Below are 26,430 nucleotides of genomic sequence, written 5' to 3' on the forward strand. Positions count from 1 at the left end.
CCTGCTTTGATATATCTTTGCAGAGAATCCTTAGTCAAGCCTTACCATCAACACAATCTTACTCCTTTTGGGGTACTCTTTGATCCAACACTGTCACTCAAGGTTCAGGTTGCCTCAGTGTGTAGAAGTGCCTTTTTCCAGCTCTAGATGGTTTACCAGCTTCAGACCCTTTTGGATGGAGGATTTGGCCACAATGCTCCATGCCCTGGTAACTTCCATACTAGATTATCGCAATGTGTTCTATGTGGGGCTGCCCTTGAAAATGACTCAGAAACTGTAACTTATCAAAAATGCAGCAGCCAGATTACCACGGGAGTTCCTTTTAGAACTCATATAACCCCTATTTTAAAACAGCTGCATTGGTTGCCCGTTCATTTCCAGGCCCAGTTCAACGTGCTCATGTTAGTGTTTAAAGTCCTAAATGACTTAGGTCCCAAATATCTGAAAGACCGCCTCCTTCCCTACAGACCTTCTTGGATGTTGACATCAGCAGAGGGGGCTCTTTTGGTAGTTGGAAGCTTGGAGGGTGGCCCAGGAGACAGCATTTTCTGTGGCAGCCCCTAAGCTGTGGATCTCTCTTCCCACCGAGGAGTGTCTGGCAACTTAATTGTACAACTTTCAGCTGAGATGTATAAGTTTAGGACCCACTGTATTTTTTGTGATTTTTTTAGGGTGTTTTTAACTATGTGTTTTAAAATTGTTGTAATCTGCCCTGGGACCTCTGGGTGAAGGGCAGGTAATACATTCTAATTCTATTTCTAATTCTAATTTTAATTCTAATTCTAATAATACTAATAAATCTAGAAGTAAGTCCTAATGATTTCTATGGGGCTTAGGCCCTTAGTAAGTGTGTTTAGAATTGCAGCCTTCAGGGGCATCTATTTTTACTCCTGAGTGCTCCTATCTAACATCTGCAGAACACTAGGCTCCCTTCTTCTTACAATGACCTTATGGTGACTGGCCTGGCCTGAGGGCACTTAAACCTTTCTTGCCAGAAACAAGTAGGCTAGATTAAATGTTCCCTATCCAGGCTCCCTAAGCAGGAGCGAAGGAATGATCCCGTCACTTTAGCTGGACCTGGGAACACCCTCTTTTAACTAAGATTTCCATCTTAATTTCCAATCAGAGAATTTTTTTTTGTTTGAATGGTGTACTCTAAGGAACTGTGGTTGATGCTTAAAAGTATCATGCTTAATGACATCACTAGGGGCTGCCCATGACATCATTAGGAGCTGTCCCGTGACATCACTAATAATAATAATGCCTACCATCAGATGCCCCAATTTGCATTGTATCCGGAGACATTATCTGAATGCTTCCAGACAGAACTGTTTGCAAATATCATCCCTCACACCACCCATGAGCTAGACAGCAACTGTGCTTGCACTCCACTCTGCTTGCAGTGTAGTCCAGCAGGATGGTAACCATCATTTTATCATTTTGCTAAACCTCCTCTTCTTTGAAATACTTCCTTTTGCACTTCTGGTTACCCTGCTCTAGTTATGGGAGAAGCTGCCTCCTACAAGTGCAGTCCCTCTCTCAGATATATACTACTCTTTTTCCTACCACAAATTTTGGTTAATATCAGCTGAATTGTATTTTGACACTTAGATCTAATGTCAGAGGGTTAAAAATATACTCATTTAATCTTGTCTTTGTTCAGAGACCTGTCACCATCTGAGACCACTCTATGAATGAAAAACTGTATACTGGGCCTTTGTTTCTTGGCACTAAAATGCAGCCTTAGAGGCTATTACAGAAATACATTGTATTATTATAGTGCAAAAATGTACTTCTTTTTTTAAAAAAAACTATGAAAAGTCAAGAGGTGTATATTGCATCTAGCTATGAACTATACACAGTATAATATGGCTGATTTTCATTGGCCTTTAGGAAAACACTCATTTAACTATGGTATTATAAGAGCACTATTAGGCTGCATTGGTAGCCCTAATTACCTGAGAATGAGCCTTATTTAATTCAATGCTAATCCTACTCAGAGTAGATCCATCGAAGTTAATAGACATGGCTAATTTATGTTCATTAATTTCAGCATGTTTACTCTGAGTAGGACTTAGTTGAATACAACCCAATAGGACTTAGTAGAAATGGTAGAATATCTGTATGGGACAAGTCTGGATCCAATCCAATCCACTGAGATAAAATAAGTATGTAATAGAGTATGACTTTGTGACAAGGAAATTCTCTGCATCTGTTGGTGGTTGTCCCCCCAAAGTGTGTGTTACACCATCATTTTCTATGACATCACAACTAGAACCTCATTTGGAAACTGGTTTGAGTGTTCCCTATAAACCAGAATGTCAAACTGTTGTTTGGTATCCTGATTTGTAGAGATTGTTCAAACTACAGCTTTCATTCCATGGGAAACTGTGGCTTAAGAAATCAGGAAGTATTGAATTAAGGCCCAACCAAAGAGAAGAGAGCACACAGTTCATTCCTGGTTCAAGGAGCTATGATTTGTTGAACCAGGATTGTTATACCTGAACAAGGCATTACAGCTCCAGCAAGAGAAAAGAAGCCAAAGCCTGTTGGAACAACCATCTTGGGAGTCCCACATCCAGAGGAAAAACTAATATGAGAAACACACCTGGAAAAATCTAGAGAGTCAGAGAGACATCACAGACCCTACTTGATACAGCATAGTAAGAAAAATCTATTACTAATGATTAAGTTGGTATTAGGTAGGTATTCAAATATCTCTGAGGGGTTCAAAGAAGCAGAATCACCAATAAACACAACAGCAGATACAGAAACAGTACTATTCATTTTATGCTTAAAGATGAATCAGGAAGAGCCACTGGCATTTGTCAGAGTAAATACATGACTATATTTTAACTGAACAATAAACAGCCTAGTGGCATAGAGTAGATCTTGACTTGGTTGTAAACTTAATGAACAAGTTATGGATGACTCCATTATATCTTAAAAGACTCCCAGAATTGATAGTCATCCTGTGCTTCATCCACTCCTTGTGTGCACACACACAAAAAGGTGAGATTTATATCATACTCTTAGAAATGCACATACAGAAAGATGGAAATTTTTGATTTGAAAAAGCTTAGTTCCATAGTCCATGAGAATGTTCTTCCCCTGAGGAAGAATCGTAACTCAGTGGGAGAGCACCTGTGTGACATGCAGAAGACCCTAGGGTTCAATTCCTGGTATTGCCAATAAGTAAGTAGGTCATAGGAAAAGATCTCTGTCTGAGACCCTGGAGAGCTCCTGCCAGCCAGTCAAAATAGACATTGCTAGGCTAGATGGAAGTATAGTATGACCTGGTATATGGCTTATGGCCCGTTCTGATTCGGTCCTCCAATCTCCCATAGCGCTGGGGGTACCACGTCCGGCTGAGCCCTTGCCCACGGCGCCAGCTGGTGAAATCTCTCCATCTGGTTCTGTGATAGAGCATCAGCAATGCTATTATCAATACCCGGGACATGGCGCGCAAGGAACTGTATATTATAGCGGAGACATTGGAGCACAAACACTCGAACCAAACGCATAACATTGGGATTTCTAGAGGACAGGGTGTTGATGACATGTACCGTGGGGAGGTTGTTGCACCAAAAATGGACTGAGGAATTGCCCAGTTTGTCCGGCCAAAGGTGTACGGCCACGACAATGGGGAAGAACTCCAGAAGGGTCAGGTCTCTGGTTAGGCCAGCCTGCGCCCAATTCTGTGGCCAGCTGCCATGACACCATGAGTCATGGAAAATGACCCCAAAACCGCAGGAACCTGAGGCGTCGGAGCTCACCTGTAGCTCTGCTTCCAACAGGAGATCTTTTCTCCATAAGGAGACCCCATTGAATTCCCGCAGGAAGGTGGACCAAACTGCCAGGTCCTCCCGGAGAGCGGCTGTAACACGTGTGTGATGGTGGGGGCGTGATAGGCCCGCCATGGCATCGTACACGTGGCGCAAGAATGCACACCCGGGTGCTACTACCCTGCATGCAAAGTTCAAATGTCCTGCCAGCTGTTGAAGTGTGGCCAATGTCACCTTCTTCGCCCCAACCACCCCTGAGATTTTCCCCTTAAGGGCCACCAGCTTATCCAGCGGGAGCCTACAGCATTGGGCCACTGTATCGATCTCTATGCCCAGGAAAGTGAGGGTAGTGGACGGGCCCTCAGTTTTCTCAGCCACGAGGGGAACACCCAGTTCCCCCGCCATCCCTGCGAACTGCTCCATAAATGCCTGACAGGCGCCCGAGTCTGCAGGGCCCGCAAACAAGAAGTCGTCCAAATAGTGCACCACTGATTGCCGGCCTGCCCGTCTCCTGACTGCCCACGCCAAGAAAGAGCTGAAGCGCTCAAAAACCGAGCATGAGATGGAGCAGCCCATAGGCAATGCCCTATCCACATAGTATTTGACCATGAAGGCAAAGCCTAACAGCTCAAAGTCCTGTGGGTGCACAGGGAGGAGACGGAAGGCAGATTTGATGTCACACTTTCCCATGAGGGCGGCCATCCCGCAGTCCCTAACCATACGAACCGCACAGTCGAATGACGTGTAGCGGACAGAGCAGAGGTCTGATGGGATGAAGTCATTTACTGACCCACCCTGGGGAAAGGACAGTTGGTGTATAAGGCGAAATTCGCCTGGTGCCTTCTTCGGAACAAGGCCCAGCGGGGAAACTCTGAGTGAAGGGATGGGTGGTGCCGCAAAGGGGCCCAGCACGCGGCCTGCCATGACCTCCTTCCTAACTTTTTCCCCCACGACCGATTCCATACCCGCCACTCATTTTAGGTTGCGGGGCATGAAGGGGTGCCTGGGACCCAAATAGGGAATCCGGAAACCCTCTGTAAAGCCCTGTAGCAAAAATTGGGCGTCTTGGACTCGGGGGTAACAGCAGAGCAAGCGCTGGAGTTCGGAGAGTTTAACTGGACTGGGGCCCCTTTCCTTGAGCTGCGCTAGCAGCTCCCGGTCTCCTTGTGCCAGGTGAGTCCCTGTTCCCACCTCTGAAGGGGTGGCCCCTGGGGCAGGCAGCGCAGGAATGCGGGCCCCCGCATATTGCGCACTCATGTCGGAACCTGCAGGGGTTACGACCACAGCGGCCTTGGGAGCTGAACTCCCAGCAGAGCAGGCGGGGTTGAACCCCCTGCCCCGCAGGCCCGCGGGAAGGAGCTGCTGCTGCCTGGCGGGCCAGGAGGTGGCCGCTGTCCTTTCTATCCCCGGCTATGGGCTTGGAGTGTGACATAAACTGTAGCCACAAGTCCGCTTCCTTTTTGTCCCAGGGGAGGGAGGTATCAAAGGCCGCCTTCATACGAAACGATTTGTCATAGGCGAGCCATGCTGCCCCCTGGAACTCGGATTAGCCCCGATATATAATATCGAGGTATTTAATCAGAATAGGGCCCCTCTGTGGCTGTTTCTGCATCACCACCCCCATGTATGTCAGAAATGCAGGCAACCAATTAGCCCAAGTGCGTTCAATGCGCCGCCTCTTGGGCTTGTCAGGTTCTGCCTCTTTGCCCTTATCCTTCTCCCTCCTCACTGGTTCCCTGTACAGAAGTGAGAATAAGTCGACGTACTCCCCCTTCCAAATTTTTTCTTTTGTAGCGGGCAGCAGGTGAAAGCCCAGTGGGGCTGATGTCTCCCCGAAAGGTATAGCCCCTTCCCTCACTGAGGCCAGAGGGTCAGTGTCCTCTGCTGGGGACCAGGAGGGCTGAGCCCCCACTCCCATCCCTGTTCCGGCAGTGGCCTGCCAGACCTGCTCACAGGCCACCCCTAGCGGAGGCAGCTGTTGTGGTGTACCATGCCCCGCCCCCATGGTGATCCCCGCTTGCCCATACCACTCGGTTTCAGCTGGTGGGGAAAAGGGCCAGTATGGGAACCCCCACGGGGGCCAGCCCCACTGGGGCTGCCCCTGTTGTTGTGCTGCCCAGGGAGACTCACCCGCTATGTTGTCCGCTGAAGGCCCATGCCTGGGCTCTGGTCCTGGGGCTGCATGTCCTGCTTCTGCTCCGGGCGCTCTTGCTGCGGCCCCACTAGGCGCTGCCTCCAGCGCGTCCAGTCGCGCTAAGATAGAAGTAATAGCCGCAGCGTTAGCCCCGCCAACTGGACGTTGCACTTTCTCCCGGGGCCGCTTGGGGGGTGGTTCCTTTGTTCTCCTAGTTGCCGGCTGGGCAGGGCCCCTCTCCAGGGCTTCTAACCTAGCCAGTATAGTGGTCCATGGTATGCCTTCCCCTTGTCCCCCATCCTCCGCAGCAGGGGGTGGGCGTCTACCCTCTGCCCTGGGGGCCCTTCCCTTCCCTTTTGGCCCACCTTGGCCTTTTTTGGGTGGCATCCTGAGCTAGAGTGTAGCCAGGTCTATCCTCACTAATGACCCCCCAAGGCCTATGTCCGTTGCGGAAGCAAGGGGGGGGGCCCAGCACCCTCACAGTCCAGGTGGACCGTGTCCCCTACTTGATCCAGTCCCCTGCCTATGGCCCCCTTTATCTCACCCCAACAATCCTGACCACCTGGGCCATTAAGCGACAAATGGGGTAGTGGTGTGCAAGATGGGGCTGGGACCCACTCAATCCAGTCCCCTGCCTATGGGCCCCTTGCAAGATGGGGCTGGGACCCACTCAATCCCGTCCCTTGCCTATGGGCCCCTTTATCTCACCCAACAATTCTGGCCACCTGAGCCCTAAGCGGCACAATGGGGGTGTTGTGCAAGATGGGGCTGGGACCCACTCCCTTGCTATGGGGTGGGTGAGGGGCTGAGAACCTTCCCACAAGGGTCCCCTGGGAAGTAATTAAAGAAAAAGAACGCGGCCACAAGGCCGCCTCACCTGATCCACCGCTGGATGGCCGCTGGATGGCCGCTGCCGCCGCACTTCCGCCACTGGACGGCCAATGGCCTAGGGCTCTCTCCCACAGGCCGCACCTCCACAGCTGCCTAGGGCTCGCCACTGCCCCAGCCGCGCCGCGATAGAGCCGCGCCGACCGCTCCTGGCCGTCGGCGCCACCGCACCAAGGCCTGGCCCGCAGGAGCCCGAAGAAACCGCCTGCGTCGGCGGGCGATTTGAGCCGCGTCGCACCACCGATGCAGGAGCCTCCAGAGCCTCCGTTTGAAAATGCCGCCAAAATTTGAAGTGAGGGTGGGCGGCTGGCGGTACGGCCTTAAATGGCCGTCTGCCGCCCCGCCCCTTCGCTGCGTGCTACGTCAGCGTGCGAGCACGCTGTGAGCACGCCTCCCTCACAAAGATGGCGGCTCAGCTGCGGCCGCAAAACTCGTCCCTTCGCCGGTAAGTCCCGGCGCGGAACGGGGGTTCCTATGATGGGCTATGTCTGGACAAAAAGTGGCACATAACAGGTGGAGCTTGACAGAGCTTGGTAGAAAGAATGGAGGAAGCCTCCAGGTGCACAGAAATATATTTGCTGAGCCCAACACTTCAAATATGAATCCTAGAGGGGCACATTTAGTCACAACCAATTTGATCTTCAGCACTATCGCAGAAGGAGTTCAGTGGAGCCTAGCTAAATCTGGAGTTTACTGGCTCTCTAAATATGTGTTTGTGCGTGCGCACACACACACACAACACTACTAGTTTTTGAGCAAAGATCAAAAGAACTTCTAAATAATGAGGCAGCTTTGTTGTCTTCCCTAGAAAATAACCCATCATATTCGTGTCCTGTTAACATTTAGCTCATCAGAACCATAGCATAGTGAGGCTGCGTATTCTTCCCTCCCCACAAACCCCTTACCTTTAGCTACCCGGAGCAATAGCTGTAGATTTGTAGTTGACAGCTGGTGTGCATGTTCTGATGTGTCTCTCAGCATCTGTGATCTCATAGCATCCCCAGTACTCTGAATTGGGTGACTGAATCTATTCTGATAAATCTGAAAAGGTGGAAGGGGTCTAACACTCAAGTATAGACAGTTCTGATGGGCTGCTTATATTTCCTAAGTCCTAGAGCTTTCATGGTACACTAAAATGAAACACAATTACTGTTCTATTACAGCAATCTATTTGATCTTGGCAATAATAACAGTCCCCCCCGCAAACCAAATGTCCAAAATGACTGATGAAAAAGCCAGTTTTCCCCTGGATTTAAAGAAGTTGGACAACTTGGTTAGCCTTGCCACTGATAAGAGGTTTTGGTTACAGGGAGAGATAGAAAAGTATATTTTGGCCAAATATTAGGAAACTCTTCCTCTGCATCTGAAGAACTGTTGGACAAGCAGAGCAGGCAGGTCCAGCATTACTTCATAACAGCCTCCATAGAGAGTGGGTTACCTGACACAATCTCATTTAGTTAAACTGCTGCAGCTTTTGTATCACTACTTGATGCTGAAATCAAGTGACCTATACAGGTGAATACAACATAATTACAGAAGCAGTTATTTAAAGCAGTGCAGTAATGGGCTCATAGGGGGCCTTCAAGGACACTTGCCTCAGACTTTTAGAATCAGCAGCACATAATATTTTGATAATGGGATGCTGAGTGTCAAGCTTGCCTAGAAATTACACCCCTTGACCTGGAATCGTGCCTTTTAATGTCAGGTGCGTAGAGAGGAGTTATGGATGAGATGCAACTGAGGGCCATGTACTCAGTGAGTGCTCAGAGACTCTTTCATCATTAATAATATGTCTGAACTCTTAACACTGAAAACTAGAGTTTGTGGTTGAGACCAGGTCAGTCCTGAGTGGCTCACTGTAGCATAACTCTGTTTTTTGGTGAAGATCCTAGTTCAACCATGCATGGTCTAAGAGAATGGACCAAGAAACCACTGATGCAAGGTTGAAAAGAACTCTGCCCATTCAATGTGCTATAGAAAGCAATAATAGTGACCAAAGTGAGTAGCATTTTTAAAAAGTCCAGTTTTGGATGCCTTGCATCCACATTGTACAATTTAGTCCACTTAAACACATTAGTCCATATTAAACACATTTATTACTCCTGCTGCTGCTGCTGCTGCTGCTGCTGCTACTACTACTACTACTACTACTACAAGGTTCAGTATACAAAGTGCTGTATTCTGGTAACTCTGCTTTTGCCTGCGCTGTTACCTGAATGTCATATTAAATCCTTCTTGTTTTGCTTCCCCACCCCAACCAGGTTCTCCTTACAGAGACAAAATTACTATTGCCATTCTCCAGTTACAAGAAGAAGGAAAGCTGCACATGATGAAGGAGAAGTGGTGGCGAGGCAATGGTTGCCCTGAGGAGGACAGCAAAGAAGCCAGTGCCCTTGGCGTGGAGAATATTGGGGGCATCTTCATAGTGCTTGCAGCAGGACTTGTTCTTTCTGTGTTTGTAGCTATTGGAGAATTTATTTACAAATCGAGGAAAAACAATGACATTGAACAGGTAGGTCTAGTTTGCGTGGGTCTATGTGGTACAAATCTAGGTTTTAAAAATGTGTTTATGTGGGGTATGCGCTAAATAGAGTGCACCCACAAACTGCTCCCTCTTCATAAGAGTTCTTAAGCTGAAAAGATTCCAGAAGATCCTCTTTGTGTACACATGGTCCGTAACTGGCAGCAGCTGTCAAGGTTATTGTGTGCCCTGGTAAAATGGTACTCACTGTGAGTCCAGATGGGCATCTTTCTGCTTAACTGCTTAATTGCGAGGGAGAACCCAGCACTTAAGCTTCCTACCTAAGAAGCAAGTCAGAACCCATTTCAGTTATATGCAGGCTCTGGAATTTCAGAGTGAGAGCTCCCACAGGATTTTCAGATTGAAAATAGACTGTAGCATTATGAGTCAGGCTCCTCCGCTAACAGCTTACCAGACTTTTTGGCGCTGCCTTGTGTACGTTTGTTAATTAGGAGAGGGAAGTACCAAGAGCACTACCCAATTTTTGCTGTTTGAGAAACCCTGGCAGAACTTTTTGGCAGTGTTAATTTCATGCACAGTTGTTGTTTTATTGTAAGACATCAAGCATGTACTAGTTTGGAAAGAAATAAGGCAGAAATATGTAGCACCAGATGTAGCTTTGCTATATTTCCATTTGGAAATATATGTACCAGTTGATTTGGAGCATCCTATAATGAGACCAAATCAGAGAATCTAGAGCTTAATTTCCATCACCATTGAAAAAGGGACCTTTATCCTTTTGCTGCAGTTCTGGGAGTTGGCCCTGGCTCCTACTACTCAAACACAGAAGTTACAATGCCTCTATGAGGTACAGAAATGCCTTATTTATTTTTTAATTTGGACAATTTATATACTGCTTATCTTTCAACAAAACTCTATATGGTTTATTACATAGGTGAAAACATATTAAATAAATAGCAAATACACAAAATACTAGAGTATTTCTATGTTCTATAAAACACAACTAACTAGACCATCCCCTTTAGCTTCAAAATAAATATTACACATAAAAACCAGCTACAAAAATAGAAGGAAAATTCATTAAAAATAGTAAACAACTAAGCAAAATATCCTCTAGTCATCACGACGTAAAATATTACAAATAAAAATCAAGTAAAAAGTATAAATTTAATCTTTTAAAATAACATGATAGACAATTAGGCAAAAGAAACACACTTTCCATATATCAATCAGTCATACTATTAAACAAACCAATCCAATTAAGTTCCCAGCCTCCTATATAGCAATAAACACAACTTAAATCTAACTACCACTGGATATACATATAATTCAGTTCACTCAAGCACAGTCTTACACAATTGACACACATATCAATCAAACACAGCAATATTCTAAACAATATACTCAAACTTACTGTTCTAGCTCACCCGCAGATCGCACTCTCCATGCACTCACATAATTCAATTTTGCATCCTCAATCAACAGCTCATTCATGTGTCTACACCATGAGCATCAGCCAAACCTGAATAATGTTATACAAGCAAGCAACAATACACAAACACCCTCTAAACAAAACATTTATACCGTACAGTCCCCTTCATCTCTCACCCAGCAGGGGCAGAATCTATCCCTAATAACAAGCTCCCGCCCTGGGGATATAGAAGCCACTTTCTTCAACTTTCCAGCATACTGGGCAATGACACTTCCCTCGCCTCTTACCCAAGGGACAAAAAATTATCCAAATATCAGGCTCTCACCCTAAGAGGGAGGAATCAGGACCTCCAAATTCATCTACTACCTTACTATAGAACCTCACTCATTGCTAACACCCCTTGCATGCCCATCATAAAGACTCCCAGAGTAGTGCCAGACAAGCCCTGTGCAAGCTTGAGATTATAGCATGGGTATTTCCTCTGCTACTTAGTAACAAATAGAGCTATCCAGCTGTGCCCTACTTGAATCATACAGGAGGCTGCTGAAGCCATTGTAGCTTGAAGCTCAGCAGTTCTTAACTCAGGATAGGATCAGGGTGCTAGTTTGGACGCTACATATATAATCTTATCTAAATGCCACCCTGGGCTCCTGCTGGGAGGAAGGGTGGGATATAAATTAAATAATAAATAAATAATAAATACATATATCATGTTCCTGGAAAGCCTGGTGAATCATGTTTTTAAAAGTAATATCTTTGCCTTTCAGTGTCCACTCTATTTTTTAAACATCTTTACTCTAAAATTAGCAAATAATGCATTGCAAGATACCGGTTAAATGGTTTCTTTGTTATTAGAGTGATGTAGAATACTGTAAAAGGAAGCTGCTTCTCTGCAAATCCTGTTGAAATGAATGAACATTCCACAGAAACAGTGTTTGCTGGATGGTGCCCATTGGCTAGTCTTGAAGCCAGTATACAGTACATTCAATGTACAATCACATTCATTTCAGTGAAAGTGACAAATTCATATGTATGTGCAGAGCTGCATCCTATGCATCTGAGAGGAGAAATCTGACATAATACTGATTCTATTTATGTCAAATCCTCTTACTCTATGACAGAAAGTTGACAAAAGCAGGGGTGGATGAACAGTTGACCCTATTTTTTTCATTATTGTTATGCAGGTTGATAGGCTCTGCCTTGAGTTGTGTAATATTTGCCTTAAAAATTAATTTGAAGAATTTAGAAAATTAGTGTTAGGATCACTTCCTTCTTTGTTTTTGTTATGAGGTTCCGTGCAAACATTAATGATCCTCAGGATTCTTCTTTGTGCTCTGATTTACAGTATTTTATGCTCATCTTATCAATATTCCTTTTTGCATGATGTTTGCATTAATAATCCAAAAGGGAGAGTGGGTGGGTAGGAGGTACAAGCTGGATACTACAATAAACTCTTGCATGTGTGGCTGTTTGAAAAATCTGACAATCAAAAATAGGAAAATGGTGGATCAGTAACACATCCCTGCCATTCATTAAAAAAAGATCAAGTAACTCCAGTGCTTTTCCCCCCCCCAAAAAAATAAATTAATGAGGTGCCGGTATTCTTATCTTGATAAAAGTGCTATGGGTGTTAGCACAAAATAACTGCCATGGGCAAAAAACAAAAAAGAGGGGGCAGTATTCAAATACCAATGAATGCCATCGCAAAAATTACAGTGGGTAACTCAGAATCCCAAACTCTCAGAAGAATATATGCATCCTTGATAAACTGCACTGAGTGCATTTTATTAGAGAGATGATGTAACTCTCAAAGGATCTTGCTGCAAGTGAGCTATTTTGAGGAAGGCAAAATATGGGTATTCTACTTTTGTATTCTATCAGCATTCAATGAAGGAATTATAAACACTGTGAATGGTGAAGCATTCAGGCAAATGGTTAGGTGCTTTAAAATATTAATATTTAATCGTTTAAGTACATAAGAGGAGCCTGCCAGAGGACCCATCTAGTCCAGCATCCTGTTCTCACATAGCCAACCGGATGCCTGTGGGAAGCCTGCAAGCAGGACCTGAGTGCAAGAGCACTCTCCCCTCCTGCAGTTTCCAGCAACTGGTATCTGGCAGCATACTGCCTCCGATTATGGAGGCAGAACGTAGCCATTGTGGCTAGCAGCCTTGGATAGACTTTTCCTCCATGAATTTGTCTAACCCTCTTGTAAAGCCCTCCAAGTTGGTGGCCATCACTGCCTCCTGTGGGAGTGAATTCCATTGTTTAAATATGTGCTGTAAAGTAGAGACATGCATATTCTTCAAAGGTTAACTTAGGGTGCTTCCAGACTGGCAGTATTTTGCACGAGGGATCAAGCATGTACTGGAACTTTAGGTTTCTGTAATAAAAGTGAATTAAAAGGCCCTGTCACCCTAACACAACAGATCCACTTTTTAAAGAAACTGGCTTTATGCGGTTTGAAATAAAGCTCAATTTCCAATGATGGGGAAATGCACTGAAAAGTGTGGAATGAATTAATAACTATCAGGAAGACATAAAACACCCTGCGAGCAAATCAGGATGAATTCTCAATGTGGTATAACTGTCCCACAAATAAATTGGAACGAATGCTCAATAATTAACCTCCAAGTAAGCTTTTTGCAAGCAAATCAGGCTGACTGCTTAATAAAGAGGTCGTCTGGAGGGGCCATTATTTTTTGCATATTTTTAACAGTTTTAATTTTCCGTAAGTATGTCCTACAGTTTTTGTATCATTCTTATTTTAAACATTTCTGTTGCTTTGCTTAAATCGTTATTATTACATTTATTATTTATTTATTTTCTTCCCATCTTTTCCTTTCTGCATGCGACAAGGCCTTTTGTTTCTTTTATGGACTGCAGTGCAAGCAAACTCATCCATCCAACTCCACTTCTGGGACTACATTATCTACGGAGTTAGACTGTGGCAAATTAATTCGGGAAGAACGAGGGATTCGAACACAACCCTCGATTCATACTGTATAGTTACAGTAAGGCAAAGGTGTGTTCAGCTAAAACATACCGCTTCAGCAATGTACATTAGCACAAAAAACACACGTTGGCTAGAATCCAAAGAAGAACAAATGTATCCAAGGGAACTCTAGGATGGAGTTTCTTGGAGTAGCTTCACAAAATGGCTTTTGAAACCAAGAGGACTTTCAAAAGCAGATTGTGATATGCTGTCAGGATCTGCCTTTCAAATATATATATTTTTAAAAATCGCACTGGGCAAGTCCATCACTTGAGAGTGCCTAAAACACCTCTTTGAGCAAACTGCCTTGGTAGGAAGGCCTAAAGCTGTTGGATGATTCTCGAGTCAGCCTGAGCATTGATATAGTTAAATGCTCTTTAAATGCCACATCATAGTATAACAGAATGTTGTAATTAATAAATGCTTTTGTTTGCTGAAATACACAATTTTTGTTTTGGTGGAATACAAGATATTTGGATTTCTCTTACAACAAGTCGAACTAACCTGTTATCCTCCATATGTTGTTGGACTCCAACACTCATGAGCCCCAGTCAGCATGGCCAATAGTTGGAGATGATGGAAGTTGTAGTCCGGCAACATCTGGAGGGCCAAAGATTAGCCACCCTTGTCCGACAGCAATATGCAAGAATACCAATCCCAGCAAGAGAGATACACGTGGGAGCAGTATTATTTCTGCAGGGGTCCTCCATGCATTGGGAAGCACTCCCCTACATATCAGATGCAATTCCTGTTCACAATGTTTTGCTTTGGACCAGGTCCACCTTCCTGTTTGTCTTGCAATGTGGATGGGAACACACATCCCTATCCCCTTGTCTTAGATGGGGATGCTCATTCCTATCTACACTGCAAGGCCTTTAGTCTTGGATGACCTCACCGGTCATGTGCCTTGCTGCATTCATATGTATTTAAATTGGGCTTAATAAGTTCTTTCTCTTCTTTTTGTATGATTCAGCATTTTCAGGCAAGAAGATTTGCTTTCATTCTATCCTGGCAGAACTAATTAGAGCACCAGCATCTGACAGTGAGGGCTTTAGGTATTAATTTGTATCCTATGCTAAAAGCCAGTGCTGTTCTTTCTTCTCCAAGCATAAGCCTTCAGGAACCTCTGAACTCCTCAGACCTACCCCATAGATACAGGCAGTTCCATTTCTTGCTGACAGCATTGTGTCTGAGAAGTCAAGAGTTTGAAAAAGTCATATTTATCTAACTTAAATTCAGTTCATAAAAGTTATTAAATTGCAGTATTTATATGTTGGTAAATAATTAAACCAGACTCCATGAGCCAGGAATTAATAAAATGTCTAAATTACTCTAGTATGACAACATAGTGAATCTGATAACACCCTCCATTTTCATATTACATGACTTTTATAGTCCACTCTTATAATCTGCTTCAGTTTTTGCAAATACAACAATTATTTATAGGAAGGCTGTATGCAGAATGCAATGTCATCTTACAAAGACAGCACAAGATAAATACACCCCTATCCAGTTCTTGTATGAAAGTATGCTTCTATGCAGTTCTCATTAGCTGGATGGGAAACCAGATGTACAACTTAGTTCACATCCACACCATTTAAAGCACATTTATTTGACAGTGATGTCTTCCCCCAAAGAATCATGGGAACTGTAGTTTACCTCTCAAAGAGCTACAATCCACAGCACCCTTAACAAACTACAGTTCCCAGAGGGGAAATAAATGTGATTTAAATGTACGGTGTGGATGTGATCTTAGTGCTATGTGCACTTAGTGCTCCCTTCCATGATCCAGCATCTGGGGCTGCGTCTGCAGAGCCATTTTAAAAAAACTGAAATCCCACCTATCATCTGTTTTATGGACAGTGTATATATAATACAGATATGATTTTCTCTCTTTCTCTCCTACAATTCTTAATAGTTGGCAGAGGATGTTTGTGATAGATCCAAGGTTTCTTTAGAACCCTCTAAGATTTCACAACCCTCTTAGGCAGCTTGTTCAGCTTCATAACTGCTCATGCCCCAGTCCTTATTGCTTTTACTTAGGAGTTACATTGATTTGAGTGGAAAGTTCTCACCATTAGAATTATAGCCTGAGATTTTAATGAAATATTTAGTTTAAAATAAAATTCTAGGAATGACATACTGTCACTCGTTAACTTCTTCAAATTATGTTTCTAAACGCTCATCCTTTTTATTTATGCAACATTTTACTTTTTTCCTCTAATGTAACCTTCAGTTTGGCCTAAGGCAGAAAAGTAATATTTAATTTACTTTAGAGCAATGTTTTTATGAATTTTCCTTCTAATTTATACCATCACAACTGACCCACATTTCTGTATTTTTATACTGTCCTTGATTTCCATGTTTCTTATGCTAACTGTTCTCCCATAAGATGTGTGTTGATGAGTCATTGTTTTCTTTGGCATTCATTTTACCTTTGTATCTTATATACAAACTGAATTTTCTAAAAAGAATTATAGCAAAGCAAAGAAAAAAAGACATTGGAACAAGTTGGATGTATCACTGAAAGGCATGCAACTTGTACATGGGCTTCCACATGCATTTGGCATACAGCTCCTGTGTAATCAATTTGGCACCAGACCAGATAGCCCATTAGCCTTCCTTTCTCATTTGTATATACAGGCATACCCTGCTTAAAGTCGCTTCACTTAAAGTCGCCTCGCTATAAAGTACATGCTCCATACTCCACCATACCCCACTTTAACGTACGCACTACAATAATGGACACTTAATGGCATGACGCCGCTGCCATCTAGTGACGATTGCAGTGCAGTACATGCATAGATAATTGCTTCACTTTAAGTACATTTTCACTTTACGTACACACTCCGGTCCCATTGCGTATGTTAAAGCGGGATATGCCTGTACTACATGGACTTTCTATATGCTATATGAAGTGTGCGGTACTAGACCCACATAGACATTCACTGATACATGCTACACTGATAAACGCTACACTGATAGCGTTTTTCCACATGCAGCTCATGATCTTTAGATCACAGCAGATAAGTATTTTTACTATGCATAGATATAACATGCATACATATAACACTGGCTGCTTTTTTAAGAATTAATTTATTTGTCATCATTATCTTCAGCATATTACTTAATTTTTTTCTTGTTACATTTCCATCTCCATTTTCATTACAATTCTGCCACAGAACATTTGAAATGTACTCCATTTTTCATCCTGTTATAAAATGTCAAGAATATATCTGCATTAGATGTCTTGTGGTCCTTCAGATGGCCTAGCCAACATGGCCACTAGTCAAGGATGATGAGAGTTGTAGTCTAGCAATAACAGGAGGGTCAAAGGCTAGCCACTCCTGCTCGAAGCCTCTGGATTTTTTAAAATCCATTCTTTCCTCAAAAGGTAATTAAGCATTTGGAACCTCCTCCTTCAGCCACTTTTCTACCCTCGCAGACATTTGCACATTTGTTTCCATGCACATATCATATGCATGCACATATCATATGGATCACAGTGGGCAGGAACATAGGAAACTGCCTTTGACTGAATCAGATGATTGGCCTATCCATAAACACATCATAGTGCAAGTTGTTTTTAAACGGAGAAAACTACAAAATCTTTTTTCAATGTGGCAGATTGGAAGGGAAAGAATTAAAACCCTGTTGACTGATTACAAGTCTTGCTACATACCTAAACAGGCTCAGTAAATTATGGCTTTTGTGTCCTTTCCAGTTTCTTTCTTGCAATTTAGTCTCTTTGTTATAATAGAACAATTGATTACAATTCTTGTCTTGAGACAAAAAAATGTGCACTGCTTTGAGAACTTGGCTCCCAGTATTGGCACTTGACTATATAATCTGGGTGCCCACAAATGTTTATCACTGTTAACCTATTTCTTTCTTTCTCACCACTACAGTGGTAAGTTGCTGTTGAAAATGTTGCTGTTTAAATTTTCAAACATGAAGCTGTCTCCTGATCTAAGAAGCTCTGGATACTCTTTTTAACAAGCAAATTAACATCTGTCTTGCTCCCTAATTTCCGGTTCATGACACAGACTTAAGTGAGGAAGATAAAACTTTGTAAAAGTCTTTTGTTACTTCATTTTAACTCCAACATGCTGGGGGGCAAAGCATTAATGTGGGAAGTTCAAGGGCTGAAAACATGATTTTGACTACATCTTCTGGTATAAAATCAGGAAGGGTAATCAGGTGATAATCAGGTGGAGAGAAGGTGCTAGGCAACCCAAATAAGACTAAGCACTTGGGTTTAAGTTGATTTTGTTCTGCTGAACTCAATGGGACTCAACTAGCCAAAATCCAAAAAAGTTGATTTCAATCAAGATATGTAAGTTTGCTGTCAAACATTCATACTTAGATGAAGTACCAAACCTAGCTTCATTGCTGCCTCCCTTTGTCAGTTATTCAGAGGGGATTTCAAACATGGAGAAGAGTTCACCCATTGTGCTGGTAGCAGGGGGAAGGGAGCAGGTCCCCACGCTGCCTAGGCAATAGAAGGCTGCTTCCCTCTCCCCCTGCACTAAACTGGACCCTGTGAGCCACTGTAGCACAGCACAGGAAGATACAGCATGATTCATCTGGTTGCCTAGGCAATGTGGGGGTGCTTCCCTCTCTTCCAGCACTATGACGTTACTCAGTTCTTTTGTACATTCAAAGTTTGCAGACAGCTACAGAATAAGCAAATTAAAGGCACAGTTGAGCTTTTTTGGGAGGATGCATTCTACACCCCACCACCACAAGCACCATTTTACTCCAAAGTATTGACTTTGTAATACTTTGGCTCAGTGCTATTTTAGAACAGATAAAAGTGTACACTAATGAACATTTTTTTCAGGTGGTAAGGTTGTGTAAAAGGCTACAGATATATTATCTATAACATTGTTGAATCAACAAATCTTGATCATCCTCATTTAGATTTTTAAGGAACCCATAGTTTGAATTCTCTGAATACTCTAATGAGCCCCTGCCTGGGCCCACATGGATCTCGCCTGGGACTGAGCACTATTAAAGGCATAATTTTACACTTCTGCATTCCTTGCTAAATCAGCTCTCCTTTAGTCATATTCCCAACACTGGAATATATACATTTTAATAAATAAGTGCACCAATATTTAAAATGTCCAGTTTATTAGAGATCCTGGTGCCATCAGAATCCATCACATAACAGACCCCCTGATTTAGTTCTGCAAAATATCACAGTGATAGGGGAAGGAATCGAGCCTAGAAAACTGAAACACCTCAACTTCCCAATAAATATGTTCAGAATTTGTGTGTAAATTAATTGCACAATATATAGGGTGGAAATTTGTCCAAATGTAATACTTATACCTTTTCCCCCTCCGACCTTCTGCTAGTGTCTTTCTTTCAATGCCATAATGGAAGAACTTGGAATTTCACTCAAACACCAGAAGAAAATAAAGAAAAGGTCAAGAACTAAAGGGCGGTCATCATTTACAAGTATCCTGACTTGTCATCAGAGGCGGACACTGAGGAAAGAAACCATGGCTTGAAACAGGGCAGCCTTCCCCAAGGAAGAGATCTGGAGTCAAGGACAAAACAAAAAACTTTTGACACCTGACAGCCAGTTGTATGGAGGAATTTCTGAAAAGAGACACTCAGCTTGTTTCTCAGAAAGTCAGTGTGGTTTCCCCTTTTTTAATCTAAAGGCTGTACAGGAGAACTCACAGAAGACTGATGTACTACTAATCGTCCAGAAAGCATCTCGCTTTTATTTTTGAAATGATTTATACGGTCACCTACTTTGCATCTCTCTCTTCCTTCCCCATGCATTGCTGTATGTGCTTTCTAAATGAATAAAAACAGGGATTTTTCAGTATTGGATTGTTCTTTTATTTCCGCACCAGAGGTTATCGCATTATTTGTGTCTCAGCAGGATCCTACTGAACTACAGATGGGATCCTTTGGCCGGTGCTGCTTTGCAAGCATTCTGTTGACCTAACAGGCTGGCATCAATTTGAGTTCATTCTGTATCCACTAGCAGCTGCTTTTACTGATCTGTGGGTTTGGGGGGTTTTTTGCTCAAAAATATTGATATTAATATCAATATTTTTAAAGGAAAGATCAATATTTTAGAAATATATTTTAAAAGGAAATATCAATAATCATTCTTACAGTCAATGTTTTAGAAGCAGATTTTTTTTAAAGTCCTTTTTCAAAAATAGCTGTAGAAAGTTGCTACATTAAAATCTGATCCTCAGCGATTGAGAATAAGTAAATTAATGGAAAATTCAGTACCAAATCCAAATTGGACAGAATTCTAACCATCCCTATACTGAACTCATGAAGCTGCCTTATATTGAGGGCCAAAATATATAAATAGAGTAAGTATAAAGCTTTCAGTGTTTTTCTCTTTTATGTGCAGGAGTCAAACAAGTTTGAAACTTCCTGAGGTGTTGAAGAGGGGCAGTGTTTTGAAAACCTTCCCAATATGAAGCTTTAATCCAGTACTTTCTGAGAGTAAAGCTGCAGTGCTAATCCTACATACCCAGAGTAAAGCCCATTGAATTCAATAGGACTTATTTTTGAGTAGACATGATTAGGATTGTGCTGTAAATTAATGCGACTTTTGAGTGAACATTGCAAAGAATTATGTTTGCATTGTAAATCTTTCCCACGCCAATCCTATTTTTAAAAGCAATTAGGCAGGGCTTACATAGGTATCACTGCTTTTATTTATTTATTTTTAAATAGGGTTTTATTAACAGAAAAACAACTCTTACATTTTGCATATACCACTTTTCTATTTACAAACATTACAACATAATTCACCTTAATTTGTAATAACCGTATACATTATATGTTTTATGTTTTAACACACACCCTTCAGCATATAAACTAACCCCCCTCTCCCTCCCTCCCTCCCTTAATCCCCCTGAAAACAGCGGAACTAGTTGCATGTATATATGTATATTTTCAACTTAACCATATATGTTTTGCTGCAGCCGACAAATGTCGTAAATCTTGTTCCAAGGCATATATAATAAACTTCCACCATATAGCATTGAAATTGTCAGCCTTTTCCAATCCTCGAGATATATGAAGTGAATAGGTTATTTTCTCTGATAGGTCAATATTCCATATATTTTTCATCCATACCAATTTGTTCAGGTCTTTTATTTGTTTCCATCTTTGAACTACCACCTGACATGCCACCAGAAGCAATAAAGATATCAATTCTTTAAATTTAATATTCATATTATGGGGTGGGTTAGGTTTCTTACTGTTATGGTTTTAAATTTTAATGTTTTAATGTATTGTTTTATCTTGTACGTCGCCCAGAGTGGCTGGACAACCAGCCAGATGGGCGACTAATAAATTAAATAAATAATAATAATAATAATATTCTGGTCTTCAAATATAGATAATAAAAATAACTCAGCAGAACATAGAATCTTTTCCCCTGTAATTTTAAGAAGTTCTCTGTGGACCTTCCCCCACAAAGTCTGAATTCGGGGGCAGGTCCACCAGAGGTGAAAATATGGAGTTCTTTACCATTTATGATATATTTTTAAGCTCATTTCTTTCAAATTAGCGGAAACATACTTAAATGATTTCGACATCCATAATGCCTCCCACTTTTTATCCTCTATTTTAATTTTAATGTCATCCTCCCACTAAAATCCACTAAAATATTATAAAAGAGTTTTACTATCCCTTTCCCTGTCAAACCCTGATTCAGAACTACCATTTCAAATTGTGTGAGTGACCTCATAGCATGTAATTTAAAATTAATATCCTGAAGAAGATGGGCCATTTGTTTTTCTTGTAACCAATTCAGATTTCAATCTGGAACATCAATTTTTAATTGTTGTCGCTGGCGCACCCTGCATGAAAGAATCTTTTATTCTATAGCATCCACTTGTTTCCCATTGCTTAATTTTACCGTGCAGGGTGCTATCAGTCAATGCAGGATATGAATTTATCGGAATCGATTGTGAGAAAGAAGGGCAAGTTTAGACTGCCATCTCTGCCACACAAGAAATGTCGAATGAGTAAAAGGATTATTTATCTGAGCTATAACTGACTTCCTGTGGGGCAGAAATGAAAATCCCGATATGTGTCCATTAGCCAACATCTTTTCTTTAAGTGTTATCCAACTTTTATTTGCTTTATCATAAAAGCCAATTGCTGAAGCTGGAATGCCTCATAATACGTTTGCAGATGTGGCAGCTCCCAACCTCCTCCATCTGATTTCCTATAATATATTTTCATTGCTATTCTAGGGTGTGTGCTTTTGAAACACAAATGAATTTAAGATTTTTTGCCATTTCCAAAAGACATCCTGATGGGGGTGACTGGGAGAGTTTGAAATAAGTATAAAAATGTAGGTGTAATTTTCATTTGAAGAGCCACAATTCTCCCTAAAATTGATAAGTTTAATTTACTGCATTTGCTAATATCTCTTTTCAAGTTCCTAATTAATGAATAGTAATTCAGATAAAACAACTTAGAGAGTTTCCTGGAAATTTGGATCCCCAGGTATCTAAATGATGTTCTGCACATACGTAGTTTTAAAATGTTACAGACTTTCAGTTGAATCTTAGGATGACATCTATGGAACATAATAATAGATTTTTCAAAATTTACCTTTATTTCTGATATTTATTCAAAAATATCCAATTCCTTTTTAAGTGCTACCATAGAATCCTGAGGTGTGCCCAACATTAATATCGTATCATCTGCATACATATTGATAAGGTGTTCCTCGCCCTCTCCCCGGTATCCTGTTATATTCGGATTTGCACGCAATCTATCCACTAAAGGTTCCAAGGATAGGGCGAACAGCAACGATGACAAAGGGCAGCCCTGTTTTGTTCCTCTTCCTATACAGATTGGTAGGGCATTAATATTGTTCGTGCGAAAAACTGCCTCGTTTTCAGAATATAATGTGGTAACTGCTGAAATAATTTTTTTCCTAATTCAAAGTGATGTAAGACTTGTAATGAATATGGCCATTCCAAACAATCAAATGCTTTAAAAACATCTAGTGATAACAAAGCAAGAGGGCGATCATGTTGCACAGAATGATAAACTACATTTAATACTCTGCGTATGGGGTCCGAAATATGCCTTCCAGGTATAAAATATGTTTGGTCTAGATGTATAATATGAAAAGCTATTCTATTTAACCTAGAAGCCAAAACAGACATAAACAATTTCTGTTCTTGGTTCAGGAGAATTATTGGGCGGTATGCTTCCACTTGGGTGCTATCTTTCCCTGGTTTGGGTATTACAATTATTCTTGATTCATGCCATGTGTTTGGTATTTTACCCTTAGTCCAAATTAAATAATCGAACCAAGTTGGGGATCAATATATCCCTAATTTTTTTATATAAAATATACTCCCAAACCCATCAGGTCCTGGTGCTTTATTATACAGCCACGAGAGTTAAATGTTAAATGGAAAATACCCCCAGATGCCATTCTGATGCTTCCCATAAGCTCATTTCAAAACAAAACCTTACAAAACTTATAGTTCTGAACTCAGAAATGCTTGCTTAACAACCTTGTCAATTTTCATGGCGATACACAAAACAGTCAGAGAGAATCGAGAGTTCAAAGTCTAAAAAGAGAGAAAAACCTCAGAGCCCTTTTGGACTTTTTTCTGCCAGAGTTCTCATAATCTGTTGAAATTCATTAAAAATCAGCCATGTTCACAGAGTACCTGTAATCCTAATACTGACCTTGCCCCATACTCTGACCTTCATCTACTGCAGTTTAAAAGTAAAAAAAATGCCTGGTTGATTTTTAATTAATTTAAGAAATTTTAATTTTATTATAATGCTGGGCATGCTCAGTAAGGACCAACTGTCAGTGTTCTAAAAGCCTCACAGCTGCTGGGCTTGGCTAATCAGAGGGCCACACCCACACCAGACTTGATTTCACTTGAGACAGTCATGGCTTCCCTCAAAGAATCCTGGAAAGTGTAGTTTGTGAAGGGTGCTGAGAGGAGACTCCTATTCCCCTGAGAGAATGGTTAACAGTCAGCCCCTCTGATTGAAGGTCTGTGAGAGGAACAGGGCGTCTCCTAGTAACTCTCAGCACCCTTCACTAACTACACTTCCCAGGATTCTTTGAGAGAAGCCACGATTGGCTTTGAGCCATGGCTTTGATAGAAGCCATGATAAATTCTTTTAAATTGTTTTTAAAAGATGTGTTTTTAAATTTGTATATTGGTTTTTAATGTTTTTAGTTATTGTAAACCGCCCAGAGAGCTTTGGCTATGGGGCGGTATATAAATACACTAAATAAATAAATAAATAATGATTGTCCAAAGTGTAATAGAGGCCTGGTGTGGATGTGGCCAGGGACAGCTTTGTTTTAAATTTGGGTGGGAGGTAGGGTTGCCAGGTTCAGTGCCTGAGACTGATCCTGTATCTTTAGTAGAAGAGAAAGTCAGCCATGTGCAGGTGTTCTTGCAACATTGTAATGGGAAAAACCACAAGGTAGAATTCTCCCTTCCCCCAGCACAACTTTGAAAGATACAGAAGACATCTTGGTCAGTTTTACCTATCCTAATCATGATTGCATAGGAGTATATCCGATTCAACTCAATAATCATACAAATGATCAGACCTGCCTTATCCCTCCTTCCCCTTTCCTCTCCCTTTCTCCTCCCCTGCCCTCTTCCTTCTGCCTCCTCCCCTGTCCACTTCAGGCTTTCCTCCCCATGGTCAGTTTTACCTATCCTAAGTAAATCCCACTGAACTCAATAAACATGCAGATGACCACATCTGTCCTTCTTGTTGGCGTGTGTGGAAATTGCGTGACCGGTGCGTTACAGGTGAGAGCAAGTCGGCCAATAATCCAAGCACAGTCAGATTCACTAGGTTTAAGAGTCCTTTACTTTGGACATTAAGGCATACGAGCATACAAGCAGTTTCACTTTCCTGCACGAACAAGACACCTCCTAACAAGAACGTTTTCCTCCACAAAGCTGCTTCCCCACTGGAACTTCCCCCACAGAGCTTTCGGTTTCTCTCCAGCCTTAAGTAGATAAGACTGGCCTCGCTGGGCACAGCTGCCAGCCAACGTCCTTGGCGCGCATCCTTACTGGCTTAACCCCATAATTACATTTTCTTGCTCTGCTACTCATGTGAGGCACATATGCACGTACACACATATCCAACAGCCCCCACCTGTGTCTCACATGAACACAATCACAACATTCAGGTCTTATAATACATTTTACAACTTATCATTACATTTCAGTACATTCAAGTTGCATCCCTTACAGCTTTATTCATTCATTGACTTTCAGATTTACACAAATCACTCCCAGCCTTTCGACCAGTTTGCTGAACTTCTCTTGGCACAACGGCTTGGTCATTGTCAGGCCCAGGATGCGACTCAGGAACCAGACCAGAGGTTGTAGTTAATTCGTGTTTTATTAGAGTAATGTCCAACAAAGACTGCGCTTTCTCATGAAGCAATACAGGGATACAGGTCCTGCGACATTGGGAAAAAGTTGACAGAGCAAGGGGCTGCTTCCCGCCTGTTCTTTAAGAAGGGGCTAAACGGGCGCGCAACCTTTCGCTCCTCCTTAACTCCCCCTCAGGTACTGCCCGCCTTCCTCCCCTTCTCTCCTGTCTTTTCAACCGTCTGCGTGTGCATGGTGAGGGGGGAGGCATCACCTCCTCCTCTTCTGAAGTGTCCGATTCCCCTATGGGTGATAAAGGAGGAGCTGAGGGTAAACCATCTCTCCACCTTTCTGCTGTGATCAGCTCTCCCTCTTGCTCTGAGCTGCGGAGAAGGGAGGGCCTGGGAATGTCTGGGGGGGATTCTAAAACTTCAAGGCTCTCAGGCTCCCCGTTGCTAGGCGACCCTATCTCTGGCATGTCCTCTGTTTCGGCTTCGCTCCACAGAGGGTAAGTTCCTCCCTCCTCCCTCTGCCAGCCATTTGAATCCTCTTCTGACAACCCCCAGGAGCCCAGCTCATCCTCCCGACACCATCCCCCTTCTCAAGCTGTGCCCCCCTCCCCCTGTCTGGCTTGGGGCGGTGAGGAAAACGTTGATGGAAATGTTTTACTAACTCTGGAGCATGCACATCATCTGCATTTTTCCATGATCTGTCAGCCACTCCATAGCCCTTCCAGTGAATCAAATACTGCAGCTTGTGGCATCTGATCCTGGAATCCAAGATTTCCTCAACTTCAAACTCAAGCTGCTCATTTATCAGGAGTGGGGACCCAGGAGGCTCCTCCGGCCGCAGCTCACTGGGAGGGGCACCTTTCGTCAAGAGGGATCGATTAAACACAGGATGTATTTTAAACGTGTCAGGTAGCTTCAGCCAGTACGCCACGGGATTAATTTGAGTTTCTATTTCAAAAGGACCCACCCTTTTGTCTTGTAATTTTCTACATTTGCCCGGCATCTGGAGGAAATGAGTGGACAGCCATACCTGGTCTCCTGGTTGAAGGGGGGGGGCCCTCCTTCCTGTGCAGGTCAGCAACTCGCTTGTACTCTGTTTTGGCTTCGTTTAACTGCTGTTTCAGTGTTTGTTGCGCCGCTTGCAATTCTTTTAGGAAGTCCTCAGCTGCCGGTACCAGCATTCCTTCTGAGCTGCTTGGAAAGACTTTAGGATGGAATCCATAATTCGCGAAGAATGGGGTTTGTTGAGTGCTGGAGTGTAGAGAATTGTTGTAGGCGAACTCTGCAAAATGCAAATATGATACCCAGTCAGT

The 26,430-nt window shown here is 42.6% G+C and overlaps 1 protein-coding gene across 1 annotated transcript in view; it reads left to right on the forward strand.

Moving 5' to 3' along the window:
- GRIK1 (glutamate ionotropic receptor kainate type subunit 1) overlaps window positions 1-19,501 on the forward strand; it is a 276,806-nt gene extending 257,305 nt beyond the window's left edge. The window contains exons 15-16 of the mRNA XM_061629481.1: window positions 9,069-9,319; window positions 19,080-19,501. Coding sequence (XP_061485465.1) covers window positions 9,069-9,319; window positions 19,080-19,235 — 407 coding nt within the window. The 3' untranslated portion in view covers window positions 19,236-19,501. The remainder of the gene's footprint in view (window positions 1-9,068; window positions 9,320-19,079) is intronic.
- Window positions 19,502-26,430: the final 6,929 nt, after the last annotated feature.

The sequence above is a fragment of the Rhineura floridana genome, chromosome 5, assembly GCF_030035675.1.
Source record: "Rhineura floridana isolate rRhiFlo1 chromosome 5, rRhiFlo1.hap2, whole genome shotgun sequence".
Taxonomy (NCBI): Eukaryota; Metazoa; Chordata; class Lepidosauria; order Squamata; family Rhineuridae; genus Rhineura; species Rhineura floridana.